This window comes from Vanessa cardui, chromosome 27, assembly GCF_905220365.1.
Source record: "Vanessa cardui chromosome 27, ilVanCard2.1, whole genome shotgun sequence".
NCBI lineage: Eukaryota > Metazoa > Arthropoda > Insecta > Lepidoptera > Nymphalidae > Vanessa > Vanessa cardui.
In genome coordinates, this window is record NC_061149.1 from 4685126 (window position 1) to 4704163 (window position 19038).

General features: G+C 30.7%; 1 protein-coding gene across 6 annotated transcripts in view; it reads left to right on the forward strand.

Moving 5' to 3' along the window:
- LOC124541029 (probable nuclear hormone receptor HR3) overlaps window positions 1–19038 on the forward strand; it is a 116365-nt gene that overhangs the window by 54555 nt on the left and 42772 nt on the right. The window contains exon 2 of one of the 6 annotated variants that reach the window (XM_047118810.1): window positions 3879–3932. The exons of 4 other annotated variants lie outside the window; for them this stretch is intronic. In XM_047118810.1, the coding sequence (XP_046974766.1) occupies window positions 3905–3932 (28 nt within the window). In that variant the 5' untranslated portion in view covers window positions 3879–3904. Of the gene's footprint in view, window positions 1–3878; window positions 3933–5545; window positions 5758–19038 lie in introns of those variants that run through there. One more of the 6 variants, XM_047118804.1, reaches the window with a different exon arrangement.

Consider the following 19038-nt stretch of genomic DNA (forward strand, 5'->3'; position numbering starts at 1 on the left):
TATATTAAGTACCTAAGAGTCAAGACAGGGTACAAATTATGTGTATTCCAAATTTCATCCAAATCCGTTCAGGGATATTTGCTTGAACCAATAAAAGCCAATCCATCAATTTTCTATAAGAATGATTTTCATACATACTATTAATATAATATATACATATAATTAATCATACGATTACAATTAAAATATTATCTTAAGCAAATATGTTCCACTCGTCAGCTTCGACAGCCGATTTATATTTTTTACTTTCACTACAAGTAAAAAAAACTTTCTAAAGTCGTATTATTGATTACAGTTCATAAAGATTTTATCGTTATTTAAACTGACTGCAATAATAATATAATTGTCTCTTTCTTATATATCGTATTAAAAGAGGATAGCAAGTGTTGTCATATTCGTTTCGAAATTTCGTATAACAGAAATAGCATTTAACGTTAGCTCGTTACTAAAATAACAACATTATTAATACGAAAAGAATAGGTTTATATTACGAATGTTATTTCTGATCTCATTTTATATATCTCGCTTTTATTCCTATTCTTCCCTTTACAATACAGAGTAGCAAGAATTGTTTTTTAACTATTCAATTTAACTTGAATCCGAACGAAGTGATTAGATTAATAATTCATTATTTTAATATAGCGTTTCGTTATTTGCAACGTATTTTAAAATTAGCTTTTAATTGTTATAATATTTCGTAAAGGTTGCAAGTACACTTAAGGAAAATTAAAACTGATCACTGAATGTTTAAATCGTTAATAATGTATACATAAACACGAGGTACGATTTAGATGAGACAAAAAATAGTAATGACACGCGAACGCCATCTAGTACAATTTACCTTAACTAGCAATTGAAAATAGACAACTCGGGTACGGTATAGAAGTTTTCGTCTAGAAGCTAGTTACTATAATATTTTACAAATATAATCTGTGTAAAAACACTTCTGAACTCTTCACAAAAGAGTTTCTAGAATGAAAGTTTCTATATTTTTATTATGACATTTCAATAGAAATCACGTTATATATCAGAATATATTTATACTGTTTCAGTTAATACAAACAAATATACAAGTTTGTGTATATGTTTATATATAATATGTAATAGTTTAAAGTTCGTTCGTAGCACATTGACACAATGCCATCATTAGATCTGGACCAATTGACGAGATGCGGCCCAGCATCCAGATGTGACGCATTATTGAACTGAGATGAACTTAGTAACAGTACCCTGTTTAACGCTTGAAACGTCATTTAAAAAGATATGTACTTTTTTTTAATTATATTTTGACAAAGACCGAAATTTATGAGTATTGTCATATATATTTTCTTTTTTATTATTTATACTCTTTTTTTTTATTTTAAACACAGATACAATATAACAATATATTTAAAATGAAATTAATATTTTTTTTATAACAATTCATTCACCTTATATTCTATAATATATACAGATTATTCATTTTCGTTATTTTTATTTTAAGCCAACGTTATTTAGCAACGTCATTTAAAAAGCACTGAATAATTACGCATGGAAGTGAATCCTGAAATAGGAAGAGAGTTGAATGGCCTATTTTTAGGTGGCCTACTCTTACGCCTTTACAATCCTCGCGGGCGTGTTTTGATAAGCTATTTCTTGCACGAAATATATACGTTTCTGGTTTTTTAACACTCTCCGATTGTAATTTATCTATTAAACTGTCAACGGAACTGTCAAAATATTAGCGAGATTGTAAACCTGCTAAAATTATTAAAGATGCGTTCAATATTAAATAAATCATTGTAATTGCTGTATAGTAGGTTTTGTTAGTATTTGAATAACATTATTAACGTTATATATTTTAAGTCTTGAATTTATATTATGAATAATTAAATATCATACACATATGAAAATACGTGGTACATTAGTTTAAATATAAATATATATGTTCAGAGGTAATTTATTGAACAAATATAAACTTAAAAATATTTCCTAAATTTCGGGTAGTCAATTACGGGAAAGTGACCCCTCCTAATAACATTAAATAATCCTTCCTCAATTAATTTGAAACAAATAAACAAACTCTTCAACTTTATAACATTATTAGATATAATATACAAACAAAAGCGATACTGAGTCATATAAACATCATACGCTTACGATATAAGTTATATATGTATATATGTGTTATTTACATTTGTACGCGTGTACATAATGTGTATCGTAGGTCAGTTTTATTGTTACAATGTTACTTCGAACTGTATGTATCTTATTTATGTATTACAATTTCTTAAGATATATACATGTTTGAGTGTGTGTGTTGAGTAAGTTGTTTTGAGTGTGTGTGGAGTCAGTTTTTTTCTTAATTTAATGTTTATTTATTGCCAGTAAGAAAATATAATAGAAGTAAGTAATATGATAGACGAAGTATATTTGTCTAGGTTACTTCTCAATGATATTACTCGTACAATTCTTTAGAATATTATATTTCTATACAATAATTTTAAGTAGAAACTAAAATCAGCTCGGATGATCTTTAAGATGAGATGCTGTGCACTATGTTTACGGAGAGCCGCATTGCAGTATTTGATTCAAACATTTCAACTAACGACATTTAAGATGAAAAACCTTTAACTAGTGGAACCTTTTTATATTTTAATATCATATTTATTATCTGTACTTCTTATTAATTAAATTTTTTATTGATATTTTCAATTTGCAAATTGTATTTATATATTAGGTTATCAGTTTCTCGATAAATATCAACAATTATGATTGACTGATTAAATTTGTTTTTAAATAAAAAACAAAATAATCTATTACTTACGAATCTGTGATACCAGCGACAAGCTCTTAAACGTAGAACACGCTCATTCGAATTTTAAATATAAAAATGAACGCGGACTGTGTTTCATATAGTTTTTATTTCAGTTCAATAATAGGGGAAACAAATTTAATTAATAAATACGACAACAAAATAAAATCCTTGCTATAATTGTTCTATATTTAAAATATGTGTTACGGGTGAAGTCCGCCAAGTGTGCAAAAGCAGAACTATCCGGGCTTTAGACTTTTCTAGGCAGAGTCCGCAAAGATCGATTATTAGCAAACTGTGCCATTTTATGGCCAGTACATTGCTCGTTTTGTTTAATTTATTTGCGATCTTTGCCAACTATAATATAGCTGCTACTAATTCTGAATTTCAAATTCTTTAGTAATATTCAAAATTATTAACACTTTATGTTAATATTTTTTATAAAAAAAAAAATAAAAAAGAGGGTCATCGTTTTATGAGTTGTACTCTTTGTTTTAAATGTACAGAAACGAAAGTATATAAGGCTAGTGCATTAATAGAGACATCTGAGCACTTAGTCATAACCCCTTCATACAGCTATAATTACACATTTAAAGTTTCAGGTCAGAAATAATTTAGTTCCCTTTTCAAATATTTCAATCAGAATAAACCACCAAAGCGGTGGCGTACCAAAGAGGTTTTCCTTTTCAGAACGTTTTTTAAAAAGTACTCATTAAGGTATGAAGCCAACATTCCACAAAAGATTAGTTCGTTCACGTGTGTGTGTGACACGTGAACAGCGAGCACGTGCGGACACGGACGGCTATGTGTGAGTGAGCGTAGTGATGTAATACCCGCGTTGACGCCTAGCAGACATTTTTTATGGGCTCTGACGCAACTTTTTTATAACCGTAGCGTAAGGATCGTATCATTTGTTTGCAGCCTAACTAAGATTTTCTTTTTTTTTAATGTATGTCAACTTATATTTATCAAAAATACATACACATATATTATATTATAGAAGTAATATTTAACTGTGCATACTGAATTATTATAAAGTTAAGATTTATTTGTGTATATTTTAATTGATTATTATCTTTTACAGGTAAGATTGAGTTAAAAGGCAGTAAAATGAAAACTACATATCTGAAATCATCAGGTTTGGATCCATATTTATTATACAACATAACCTATTATTAATACGTACGTTTATTTGATATGCAAAAATACTTTAAAAAATCTTAAAAATGTCGCTACATAATTATAACGCCGTGTGAATCGACCCTTACGATGCACGTTTACTACATACAAAGAACTGCGTATAACTGTAACGCAAGGCTGCACACAAGTGCAACAAGGACAGGTCAACGCACTCCGTTGCCTTGCACGAGCGAGATAGATACACACAGTGGTATGTATGCGAGAAGAGAGTAAACATACGTCACTCGTTTCCATGGCGCTTACGTAGAATTGTACGCGTGTGACAGAGACGGCTAAATACCGGCAGGAAGAGATAGCTATACAAATATTATGTCTGTTATTTCACTTCCTCCGCTGTGATGCAATAGCAATTTACAGTATAAGCATCTATTTTGAGACAAAGCTCAATTAAAATTTAAGGCTTTTATAATTTTGATATGAAAAAAAGCTGTATGTGATCGACTCGTTGTCAAAATTAAAAAAAAAAAACTTGACCTACATTTAAGTTCTACGAAACGAAAGACGAATTTAATTGATTATTTTTGGCGGGAAACAAGGCGCAACTGCTGACAATTATAAAACTTGTACAATTTGTGCCGTTTGATATTTAAAACTTGTTTAATTATTCTGAAATTTTAAATGAATCTCATGCTGTATTTTCTGAACACATACATATTGATTTTAATCCTATCGAATTAAATTTTGTTGATAGCGCCATCTATCGATGAATAGCCGAACTTAAATTTTTTCAAGTTACTATCTATATGGCCTCATTTTTGGTCAATTCTCGTTAGAACAACTCATTGTTGCAACGCAAGAGAATTCCCGCAAAACTTTAAACATTTATCCTTTTATTTCGAGGAAAAATCGATAAAAAAAATACCGCACTACGCATGCCCTAGTTTCCGTTCCGTGAAAATATCGTCTTTTGTGGACTTCAGCCTACGGCTGTGGAAAAAATAAGTAGGCCCAGATACATGCCAAACCGCGTGTCATTGAACTCTCTCAAAAAGATGCCAGGCTCTCGTCGGGTTCGCGCGAAAAGAGACTCACATCCCTTCGCCGAGCGCCCGAATTCGCTTCACTGGCGTTTCAAAAGAGAGGCCATTTTGAAAAACACCGCGCACACTTACGCCCTTTGGTACGCAACACACGCACACAGAAGCATCTCCACACTCTAAAGAATCAAAGTACCTTAGTGATTATGTACAAAGAAAGTACGTACGAGCTTTCCCTGTGTTGGGTTACACAACCTCGGATCTCTCCCTCTAACTCCCACACGAATACACCCCTCTCGTTCTCGCGTACTGTTATGTAATAACGGTTGTTGTGATTTAGCCGTAGCATTTTTCTCTATGAACCGCTATGTCGTTTCCATGCTCACATTTCTCATCTTATTAGCGACACGGATTCGAATTTTCAAACAATATCGGAAACAATTCGCTATTAAGATATTTTTTTTATCTGTGACAGCTGTCAAAATGTTTTGATTTTTCGAAAAGAGAATAGAATAGGCCTATAAATAAACGCATGTACCTGTCAAAACGTTGCACCTCTGTGCGCGTGCACGTAGGCATAACGTGTCGATGTGTGGGAGCGCGCGGTAGTGTGCTCGGTGCCTGTACATTTCCTAGTTGTTCCCCCGATGGCCCGCTTGCAACATCTATGTGAGCGGGTCCTTAGATTCGGCGCGCAAGTTCGAAATTTAAAAAAATAATTTTCATCTGTGACGTGTAGTGAACAGTGTTGTGCAAAGAGTTTTTTTAAATTTGGAATGAAAGAAGGTTCGGTCCAAGTAGGTTTTACACAACTCGGCTGGATGTGATGTAATGGCATGTTACAGTTAAGTTTTGTAAACGAGTAAAATGCGAAAGTTTCTTGAAAAATTTAATTAGTTTAATTAAAGCGTAATTAGCGGAGATGAGTTTCGTGCGAAAATTTACGTTTATAATTACGGTTGTTATGTTGAACGCTAACTGTTGTTTTAAAAGTTCAATTAATGGCGCTTCTGTTTTTATGACTCCTAATTAAGTATCTAAATTGATATTAAGGCAATTAACGAACGAACACTTAGGCAAAGGCACGGAAAAAGAAAACTAAATTATCTATCTATCTATTCTATAAGAAAATTAAATATAATAAATGTTATCTATTTAACGTGGAACGAAATCAAAGCTTTTATTATAACAAATATTCCCGGAAAACTTCGTAATAATAAAAAAAACCGCATTAGTAAACAGAATGTACCAAAGGGACCGTATCTTGGTTTTCCTATAAGTAAAGATAAGTGTTGCAGGCGACTTTGACCCTTATATATTCATACATAAAGACCTATTTTCAATAGCATCAAAATTTTTCATATCATACAATGTTTGCAATAGTTACGAAACGGTGTGTTGTAAATTATTTTATATATAATATTGATATGTATGTTTGTCCTGTTGTTTTCTATATCGATAGCTTGATATCTATATATCATACAAGCATACATACATATATGTTCGATTAAATAAATAAACGTAAAAAATAACAAAAAGGAAATTTTAATATATATATTAAGACGGACGGACATTATATGTTGATATAGTAAACTACTAATCAGATTTGTCTTTTATATATAACATAGCCTTTTATTAAGAATATAAGATATACAACTGTAAGCTAAGCTTACACACAACACAGCATAGTTAGTGATACACCAATAAGGCCAAAACTATATATACTATTTATTACATACATATAAAATATAACACCGATGAAATTGTAAGGCAAAGCAAGTAGATATATTTATATGACACATCGCTTTAAGAACAATAATTAATGTATATGTAATATATATCTATATATACACTATTTAATTTTGTCATTGGGTAATTTCGAAAATTTAAATTTCACAGCTTCATAGCGCTTATTCAAAGCGCGTTTGCCACGCCCTTGCAGCAACATTAAAAAAAAAAAAAACAAATATATAAAAACTTTTCCGAGTAACAAACTCCTTTTCACAAAACCTGACATTCACATTCAAGTATACAAGAATAGCATTTCGAAATGATTCTAAACTACAATAAATTCTTGTCCCTCGAAAATGGACGATATCAAGTTACAAGGGGAAAATATATCCGTCCCGCTTGGGCCCATTAAAAAAACAATGGCCAGAGCGAGACGGGGATAGTTTATTGTTAATACCATAAAAGATGGCCTATTTTCCCGAGCCACGTGGCTGTACTGCTGTCTAGCAATTTCCTTTTGACTTGGGGCTTAATTCAAGAACTATTCGTACTGGCTTTTTGTTAATAAAACTATTTTAGCACCCGTATAATCTGAAACGTACCCTACACTAACATACATACATATACACATGATACCTCTTACATTTATCAGTATAATAGAGTCCAATATATATGTTAGAAATTAAATGAATCCAAATGGATTCCAAATGTGGTTATACCGATAAGAACCAGTTAGAATCTTATAAGAATCTATTTGTAAAAAAGATGAAAATATTAAAATAACTGTAATTGTTTTTCATAAACTTGATTTGAAATAAATATATCTAAATTACCCGCCCTGGTATCGCACGATTGCAATGCTGATACTAATACACAGAATGTCTTACAATGTTCACAGTTTATCAAACATTCTATACTATATTGTCTATGTATTATACATATACTCTTGAATCAATCTATCTATTGAAAAAAACCGCATCAAAATCCGTTGCGTAGTTTCAAAGATCTAAGCATACATAGGGACAGTGGTAAGCGACTTTGTTTTATACTGTGTAACGATTAGTAACAATATATCAAACGGAACTTTTTGTGATGCTGAGTTGATCAGTGGAATCTTAGACACTGGTGACAGTGGTAGGGTTCTGTGCCAGCCCATCTGGGTACCACCTACTCATCAGATATTTTGCTACCAACAATAATTAGTATAGTTGCGTTCACATTTCTTAGTTGTGTATTAACGATGTAAGAAATGGTTCAATGCTTCTTACAGTGCTGTAAGCTTCGTTCAAGTAGGCTTTTACAAGCACTTTTGAATCATCATTTAACAATTAAGTGAAGCTACACACCGGTTCTGAATGTAGATAGAAGACCCGGCAAGAAACTCAGTAGCTACTCTTTTTCAGTATTTAAATATAAGTCATGATTGGTCGTCAACTGGCCTCTTAAGCCAGTCTACCTATAATTAAAATAAAAATTAAATAAACGAATAATCAAATGATTTTGATGAAACTCTTGCAAATATGCAACTTGTTGATTTCGCGTTCGAAATATATCGGTACGCGTTGACCCCAAACTTGAATTGAAAATAGGTCGCAGGTCAGGTCACGTTTTGGGCTAACTTCACCGGCCCTAATCTGACCTTAGCGACCTTGGACAAGTTCAACGGATTTTGGGGTCACGGAGATTTCTCCGACACATTTTGGTCATTCCATAGATTCTTATCTCATTCAATACTTTACTTAAATCAGTATTTTTTTAGTAAAGCATACCATTACAAATAAATACAAATATTACCTTTCTTTTTTCCCTGGACTAGCTCTCTCTTAAACCCTGGACTATTTCATCTCGCTTCTCCAATGTAGATTGTTGGGTACATATGTAACAGAATTTGATACGACACATTAGGAATTTCTTGGTGGTAAGGCTTTGGGTCCGTCTGAGTAATTGGTGGTGGTGGTAAAATATGATGATTCATATAATCGTCACATTCTACCACAGCAATGCTCAGTACAGGCAGAGACAGTGACCAGATACCATTAGGCCATTTCTTGCAACCTATATAACACTTAATATGACCGATGCGATTTTATTTAAGACACCCGCGTTTGAATTAAACAAATAAAGTTATTGGTGTAGCCTAAGTTACTCCTCATTACATCAGCTATCTACTAAAGAAAGTTCCATCAAAATCGACCCAGCCGTTAGTTATAAGCATATAAACAAATAGATGTAGTAAAAAGCGGTAATTTTATATTCAATTTTATTATATATATGTATAGATTACTAAAAGACAAATAAAAATGGCTTCCAGTGTAAATTAGTTTAGTTTAAAATATTTTAACGATATATATGAACATAAAAAGCGTCATTATATAATTGATTTTACGTAAGTATTGTTTGTTTATTAAACTCGTACATAATGTGCACGTAACGAGTATAGCATTACATATTATTTAATGTAATAAAGGCGACGTAATCCATCGTCGTGTTAAATCGTGCTTTTTTTTTAATTAACTGTCCTAAGGCACTAGTTATGACTTATAGGTTCCAGTTTTTTAGAAATATGAAATAATTATTAATTATATTGCAGGTTAAAATTAATAATAATAATTGTCATTTATTCGAGTGCAATAATTTTTTGATTAACAAAAATATAAAACCTATTTCAATGAAGATTTATTAAAAATATATAAATAGGTATATTATTTTTCTGCTGCATAAATAATATTGAATTTATGTAGACATTCAAATAATTTTTAATAGGCTATTTGACGCTATTTAAATATGGAATTTTTAATATGATATTTTTCGGTAAATATGTACTAGAAATAAAAAACTCAACTTTTACTAAGTTCCTTAACTTCTACTAAATAATATTAAATTGATTTTAAAAACCAGTCAAATAGCCTATTTAGTAGTTATAGCCTTATATCGACTATAATAGTTAAGATTATAACGATTAATTGTGATTTCGTGTGTAACTAAAATTTTATAATAAATGTCGTATCGGAAAGAGCTATGCGGACCAATAGAGAAAACTCAGATATATACTTTTTACGTTGTCCTTTACTATATACAAGCGAAGTCAGGTCTGAGAGGTAGTATATGTTAATTATTACAAGATTACCTGCAAGCCATTTTGACATAATAATATATTGTAATTTCATAAAAAAAACCACTCCAAAATACAATATCAAAATTACGCATATCTGATTCATATGTTATACGAAAAATACATACTTTTTTTAAATATTGGACAACATCACATACATTACTCTGATCCCAATGTAAACTAAAGCACTTGTGTTATGGAAAATCAGAAGTAACGATACCACAAACACCCAGACCCAAGACAACATAGACCAATGAACTTTTTCAACATCGACTCGGGAATCGAACCCGGGACCTCAGAGTGTCGTACCCATGAAAACCGGTTTACTATTCGACCACGGAGGTCGTCAAACAAATATTTCACAATCAATACAACACGTTAGCATTATAAACACGAATAATATAGAAAATTAGAAAGCACAAATGTTTGTTTGTTACACAATAACTCCGAAACATCTGCGACGTTATTCGACTTGGCGCTGTTCCAGATAGCATAGCATATGTTATATATGTTGAATTCCACTTAGTATCAGCTTGTATTTTTAATATCCCTTAATATTGATTAAATGGGAAACATACTTCAACGTACGTTGATATAGTCGCTATTTAATTTTTCCTTCGTGACATATATATATCTAAAAGTATAGAAATAAAGTCTATGTATATATGTACAGCTTGCTTTATACCATATGTCAACGAATTTGGTTCCGTGAAACCATGACATACAGACAGATTGAAAATAATATATAATATTATTTTACACATTAGTGGGCGTGGCACAAACTTTATTAACTACTTTATTAATTTAACTATTTTATTTTATTTATTTACTAATTTTAATTGAACAAACTATGTATTATATGTTAGTTAAGTTCCAAGATATATTATAGATAAGAAATTTTGTATGATACAATTATTTATTAGTTTTTCTTCTCTATAGAAAAACTTTGACAATGGAATTGAAATCAGTAACTCGGTACCTACAGCTCTATAAGCTAACCACTGGAACATATGTCATACTGTAGCCGGTTAAAACCAGATTTTAAATAATCAAAACGAGTATTAAAGCTTAATTCGATACAAACAAAGTCGCAGTCAAACCGTGAAATATTAATCGCCGTTTCTAGATATTCCCGATTTCGTAACATAACTGTCACACGAGACCGCTCTCACACCGAAATGCAATTGATAATTGTGTAATCGCCTAACTGGAGATGAGTTTTTGTAACGCCTTACTGTAAAAATTACTGAATCGATATACGTGAAACTTATATCAGGAGATTCAGCTCGTTTTGAAGAAGGTTTTAGTACATACTATTATATATTAACTAGTCGCACTTTACAGCTTTACCCGCTTTACATATAACACCATGTTACATGTGAATTTTAATGACGATGTATTTGGTATGCTAGAAATATTTTTGTTTATTATTTAAGATAGAAGTTTTAATAAATAACTAATTCGCAATATAATAGATTGTTTCTCGATTTAATTGAATTTCAAGGCTTAAGAATCCACATTCCGAACCGGTAGCTTTGTATTTACTATATTTTGTAATTTGACGTTTTCATAGTTCTAGTAAGAGTCAATTGAAATTGTTTTTGACTTTATAATATGGAATACGATTTTAGAATGTTTATTATATATTATTTAAAAGTATATCTTAATATATAAAACATAATATTATGTTTGTAAATTAATGTGTTTGTAACTTGGTAATAGATTTTTTAAATTGAATTTTTGTTAAGATGTTTTGGCGAATATTCTTTTTATGTTTTTTACACTTCGGTGTGATAAGCAGCCAAGTGAACTCTGCTTACAACGAAATTCACAAAAGCAATGAAGGGTCCTTTTGTAAAGATCTCGTCTGACCTTGAAGGCGTAGGGTGCTTAAGAATAATGAATAAAACGATCGTACATACATACATTACATACACGAAATCTACAAACATACACACATTCATTACAGATGTCATTCATAATAGTAATTATAATTAAATAATCTTAAGACTAGCTATGAATTTATATAGCTAGAAACGTAAAACAAAATTTCTTAATTCGTTGAAAACAGTTCACAAACTTGTATCATCGATCAGCGCCACCTAGTGCGTAGTAGCACTATTAACAAAGCGAATACGTAAACTTAATAAATTACAAATTATATTTTTATCTTATCTATAAATAGAAACAAAAACGTCTAAACCTTAATAATGCTTAGAAAAAAAAACCTTTTGAATTGAGATAAAATGAGTTTTTTAAGGAAATGGTTTGTATCTGACATGTTTCCCTAAGTCGATAATAGATGGCGCTGATTGTTATCCTTTCGCAGAGTGACGCATTATGTCATTTTTTTATCAGCTACTCTATAATAAAGTGCAAAGCTACGCTAATCGTGCGTTGACCGGCCGTATTGTTTTCCTTCGCTACTCGATATTTTTTCCGTATTATAAATTGTTTGTAATACAAAGACTTATTAATTGTATCGTTGAAAGTAATTAATATATCATGTTAATTATTTATTACTGTCGGCTAATTGATCCGTATATACTCTTTTATTACTACATGCAAACTAAAGTCTAATTAATTTGGTAAAATATGTGGGGTAGTCAAATGCGTTGACAAATTAGCGATTAAGGAAATAATATGTAAAATATATAAAAGGATATTTGGAATATCTTATATAGGTCGATATATTTATTATTGTTATGTTATTTAAACATAATGTACGCTCCAATTGTTCTTAAAAGATAGTGTTGTTCGTCACAGATTATAATAATATATTTGATTATTATATTTATACAATTCATATTATGATTCTCGACAAATACGCGTATATATTTTGGAAATTAATTTATTGTTTCTTCATTATATAATTCTACATTAAATTCTTATCATTAATTATTATTAATACACTATACGTCGTCGAAATCGTCTAAATAATTCGATGAGTATATATTTTACAATTTTATTTATTATTAATTATAATGAAATTAAATGCATATAACATAAGCAATCAATATTATAATGAAAATAATAATATTGTGTTGTTACGAATCAGAAGTGTACATAATACATATCATCCCCTATATGTATGAATTATTAATTATATTGATTATATACGTTTTTAGTGAATATATTTCGTATACAAAAATCCTTGACCGATTTATCTATGATAGCGATATCGTTCGAAACACCGAAGGTCGGCGAGTCTAGACAAGTCCGATATTGAATAAGATATATCTGTTTCACGCGAGTACTTAATTATTAATTAAAGAAGAAATAAAAATCGTATGGTAAAGTAACAGCCTGTAAATTTCCCACTGCTGGGCTAAGGCCTCTCCCATTGAGTGGAGGGTTTGGAACATATTCCACCCCGCTGTTCCAATGCGGGTTGGTGGAATGCACATGTGGCAGAATTTCGATGAAATTAGACACATGCTTTCCTCATGGTTCACTCAGCGGTGAAGGAAAAATCGTGTACACTATTTAATCTATTTTACTAGCAGATTAAAACTAAAAGTCCATCAAGGAATAAAGATTTGATGTACATTATGACTGGGGTTACACTGGCTCACTAACAAGCAAATATATAACTGTTTAGCGGTTGAATTATTATAAATATAAGTGATACCTGTTCAGATGGGTTTTCACTGGTGATCAATTATAATACCTCAATGCTAGCCGATACCACCGGGTTTTGCCCGGGTAAGGAAAGTATCTTCGATGCCTTTACCCAGACATATAATTATGCGGGGTGATACACAAAGATCTCTACCACTAATTTAGTAATAGATTTTTAGGATTTAAGTATCAAAACAATTAAAAACTAAAAACAATTAATAACTTAGATAACACTGAGAAAGTTAAAAAAATAAACTTTTCTAGTGTTTATTTATTGTAAAAAGTTACAACATCGACTTATCACATAACACTTAAAAAAATGTATATATATATGTATATGTTGTAGTTGATATCATCTTCAATATATTTAATCATTGAAATTCTTATTTTAAAGATAGTTATTTAGTTTATATTATATATTATGATAACATTATTGTTAATATGGATTTATTGTTAATTGCATATCCGCTTAAACTTACTTGATAACGAATGCTTAATGCTATTTGCATATATCTAAGTAAGATTGTATGTAAAACTCTAGACGATAATCAATCATTTGCTCAATAAAAAATGGTACAGCCGACGATTAATCATATCTCAAAACGATTTCAAGATGGACGATGATTATAACACGGAATCTCTAAAACACTACAAAAAATTCAGCTGTTGAAAGTTTTTACTTTTCCTATGATTGAGTCATTTATATATATGTTTGTTAATATATAATATATATGTAAATTAGCTATTATATAGAACGAAATTAATAAATAAAGAGTTACAAACTCTATCAACAAAGTCATCATTTTTAAATTCATATAAAAATCTAAACAAACTATATTTGTATAAAATAATAGGTTCTTAATAAAAGTTAATCAAAATTTACTATCAAAATGTAAATTCTAACAAAAGAGCAGACAGGGAACTCAGTAGTTGCTCTGTTCCCACTGTTAATTAATTTCATAATCAGATATTACGACATATTATGTATATTTATAGAAAATAATCTTACATTGAAATGCTAAATTGAACTTTGAAACATTACAAGTTAAATATTGAAATAACTACAGGTGTAACGAATCACCTTATAATATGTTGTTATCGAAGATTAATTACATTGAAATATTTCCAATAAATATGTAATAAAAAAATATTACAACTCATCAATGCGTCATAATAACACTATTGAGATAAACGACACGGTCGTTCAACCCAGTTTGGCAATGTTTGACCTTTAGTACTCGCTAATCGACAATAGATGGCGCTGCTTGTTCATATTATGTATTCACTTAAAAATATCTTATGAAAATTCTGTTTATAATTATTTATAGTTTTGTTATCTTAAATTGCAAGAAAAAAGGGAAGATTGTTTTGAAACATTCATTGGTTTATATTATTATTTAACAAATTAAACTGTGTTATTCAAAACAATGTTATTTAAGTTATTTTAATGAAACATTGCATGCAATTATTCATTTAAAGAGAATATACGTTATTCAATTAGATCTTCAGTAAGGTCATAAAAATATAATAATAGATGTCCATCTAACATATTTTTACATATTATTTGATGGTTCAGTTGAAAACTACTGAGTTTCGTACCGGTTGTTCTCAGTGAATCTACATTTTGAACCGGTAGCCTTACATTTATTTAAATATTGTAATTGACGATTCAAAAACACTTGAATCTATAAGTAAATGAAAGTATCTATCCGACTAAGTTATTGCTGATTATTTTAGTGAGTTGGCTTATGAGTGCTTGTAACAGATGGACTAACGATTGCTTAGTTATGCCGAGTCCTGTACAACGTGGCAGGAGACTTATTTAATATCTAAACCATGTAGAAATAAAAGCATTACTTTTTGAATTTTTATTTTAAAATTAATTTGTTTCCTATGAGAAAACGTTGTTCTTTTGTAATATGTTCTAATGTTATATAATATGTAGTCGTCTTTGTATGTGTTGTAATAGATCTCCAAAGTATTATAAAATGCACATTGCGTAATTAACACTAATTAATTATCTACGAAAATATCGCTTATATTAAAATTTACGTGTTCATTTTAAAAGTTCATTGACCCAATAACGAGATACAATAATTATTTATCACAAATGTAATGGAAAAATAATTACACTATTGTTATAATTAAACAAACATTCGTCCAATCGAATTATGTCCGTCCGTTTAAAAATAGTCAAGAAGGTGCGCAATCAGCAAGAAGTTCGTTAACCTCGCGTATGACCTTTAGTTCCGCTACCCGCCGATAGATGGCGCGCCGCCCATGTCCAATTAGGGTTCGTGTCTAGGTACGGGTGCGTTGATCCTAAACAGCGGTTGATGGTCTTTGTGTTTGTAAAAAAACACAATAAGGAAAGTCATGTTTAATTCTTTTCCGGTTCGATTTCGGGCGTGAAAGGGTGATACATCATTGTTGAGATTTATTCGCTTCGTATATAATATTAAATATTTATTGAGATGTAACGGTTTCGTTGTTCATGATATCATTTTGATATTTCTTGATCGTTCTGTGTACTTATACCGAATCGTTTCTTAATAAAAAAAACAATAATTTGAAAGAATTATAGTTTTAAAATCGATTAATTAATCTCCTTAATATAAAAGCAAATAATTTAATTTATAGTAATGACAATAAAACATCTTAGCGCATTTACATTGCGATATATTTGTCTAAGATCAAAAATGTACATATGTATGTTACATATTAATCATTTCAAAGGACACATAATGATGAATATATGCTGTATTGAATTTTTTTTCTGATAGTTAAGGTGGTATGTTATTATTTAATTCTGGGGCTTTATGTAAACCTTTCTGGGTAGGTTACATCCACTGATCACATGTCCTACCGCTAAACAGCAGAATTCAGCATTGTTGTGTTCCGGTTTGAAGGGTGAGTTAGCCAGTGTACCTACAGGCACAAGGGACATAACATCTTAGTTCCCAAGGTTAGTGGCGTATTGTGAATTGTTAATATTTGTTTTGATACCAATATATGTGGGATTGGTGATCAGGTAACCCAGGTCGTCCCTAACTTAATAAAAAGTTAGATATTACGTTTTTTCATATATACATAGATTAAAAATATTATTTTATACCCACCAGATTCCACCAACCCGCATTGGAACAGCGTGGTGGAATATGTTCCAAACCTTCTCCTCAAAGGGAGAGGAGGCCTTTAGCCCAGCAGTGGGAATTCACAGGGTATTGTTGTTGTTGTATAACCCACCAAATAGATTTTTCAGATTCAGATCTTAACAATTCGAAATTTCAAAGTTTGATTAAATATATATCCTTAAACAAAATCAACTGAACTGATTCTTATAGACGTAGATTTAAACATAATGATATTATTTAAAATATTTATATAAAAAGCTTCAAACAGCCAGTAAACAATAACGTATAATTTCTATAAAAACTAGAAAAGTCGTTAATCGACCGAGCTAGGTCACTAGATTTACGTCTGGTAGTAAATTAAGCACTAAATTAGAACTATACTGAATCTGGAAAGGCATTAAAACTGATATCACTTCTGTGATAAATTAGAAAGATTTCGAAACCTTAAGATGAGTTTCATTTAATTAGTGGTAGGTAGGCGATATGGCAATTGCCGGCTTATGTTAAAGTGGTCACCACACACAACCTTCCTTACATCTTGGGAACTTAAGATGTACCTTGTGCCTCGCGGCGGTTTTTCCGAACCGATACGACATGGGAACCTTCAAGAAATGAGCGTACACCTTTCTTAAAGGCCGGCAACGCACCTGCAAGCCCCCTAGTGTTGCAGATGTCCATGGGCGGTGGTTATACTTCCCATCGAGTGAGCCTCCTGCTCGTTTGCCACCTATGTCATAAAAATAAGTTACACTGGCTCAGTCAGTCAGACTGGAACACAACAATACTGGTAGAATATCTGATGACTGGGTGGTACCCAAACGTGTTTGCACAAAACTATAAAATTGGTTTTTTTGTCTGTGTGTAAGTTATTCAACTCCGAATTCAAAACATTCTTCATTAGAACAAATACTCATAAAAGTATTATTACTAAGTACTATTCAATCGTCATGACACAGGATTGAATTATAACAAAAGCAACTTGCCTAAAATGTAGAACCGACAAGAAACTCACTTCCGTTTCTTGAAAACGTATGCATTATCTTCTATAGATTAATTATCAATATATTTTGATAAGTGATTTAAAACTGTTAAAAATAATAAATACACATTTTTTTAACAAAAATACTATCTTATTAAATAAATAGAATTGGTTTTAAATTGTCATCAAATAAATGAGTAGTTTTAAAATGTATTTTCAAATGTTACGTTTTGTATTTAGACTCTGCTTGATAAAAACTACATCTTAATACTCAAAAGTGCTTGTAAGTGCCTACTTGAATAAAGTATATTTGGAATTTTATTATCTATAAACATTATTTGACAATGGTAGGTAAAATAGCCGTCAGATGTTAAAATACTATGATTGACATAAAAATAAATATACAATCATTATATTTTAAATAAAATAATATTTTTTTATATTCAGGCTTTATTACTAATGAAACCGACCTCTGTGGTCGAATAGTACACCGGTTTTCATGGGTACGCCACTCCGAGGTTCAATTCCCGAGTTGATACAGAAAAAAGTTTATTAGTTTTTAATGTTGTCTTGGGTGTGGGTGTTTGTGGTACCGTTACTTCTGATTTTCCATAACACAAGTGCTTTAGCTTACATTGGTATCAGAGTAATGTATGTGATGTTGTCCAATATTTATTTAAACAGTTACTATACATATAATGATTTCGTGGAATGTTTGTGATTGCAATTCTGATATTCTTGGCAAATAATGTACTAGTCTACCCAGTCACCAGTGTAGGCAATCCGAGTTATTTCTTATTAAGGATTTTGCACTGTTACTCCAAGATAGCAAACTAGGCAAAGTCAAAGTCAAAAACCTTTATTCAAAATAAAGTGTTTACACTTTCTTATTGATTGTCGAAAATCTACCAACGATTCGGAATATAATACCTCAGAACTGAGAAGAACCGGCGAAAGAAACTCAGCGGGATTTTTTTATCATGTTAATTTACAGTAATAAATATATTCTTGTTATTTGAAACAGCCAAAGGCAGGCAGTCATCATCGCGTTTGGATTCCATCTCCACTTACCATCAGGTAGAGTGGATTCAAATGCCTCACCGGATATTATAAAGAAAAAACATAAAAAAGATTAATTAAATTGATGAATAAATGACTCTACGTTATTTTAAAGTCCAATTATCTTAATTATATTTCAAATTCAAAATGCATTATGACTTAGATTCATGTTTATTTTGATTTACCTATTCTGAGAAAGATTTAGGAATACCTCTAGGATCATTCTAGGACCAGAATTGTTTTTTGTTTTCATAACTGACCCGCGTGTTGTAATTTCAAAATTCGAACAACGTAATCGAAGATACATGTATGTCTTTTATATTTTTTCATTAAAAACATTAGTAGTACAATAATCACCTGACGTCGTTCATATTTTCCTCATTGTAAGTCATTTTCTCGGTAAGACAATTACGAGTGATTGTTTCACAATA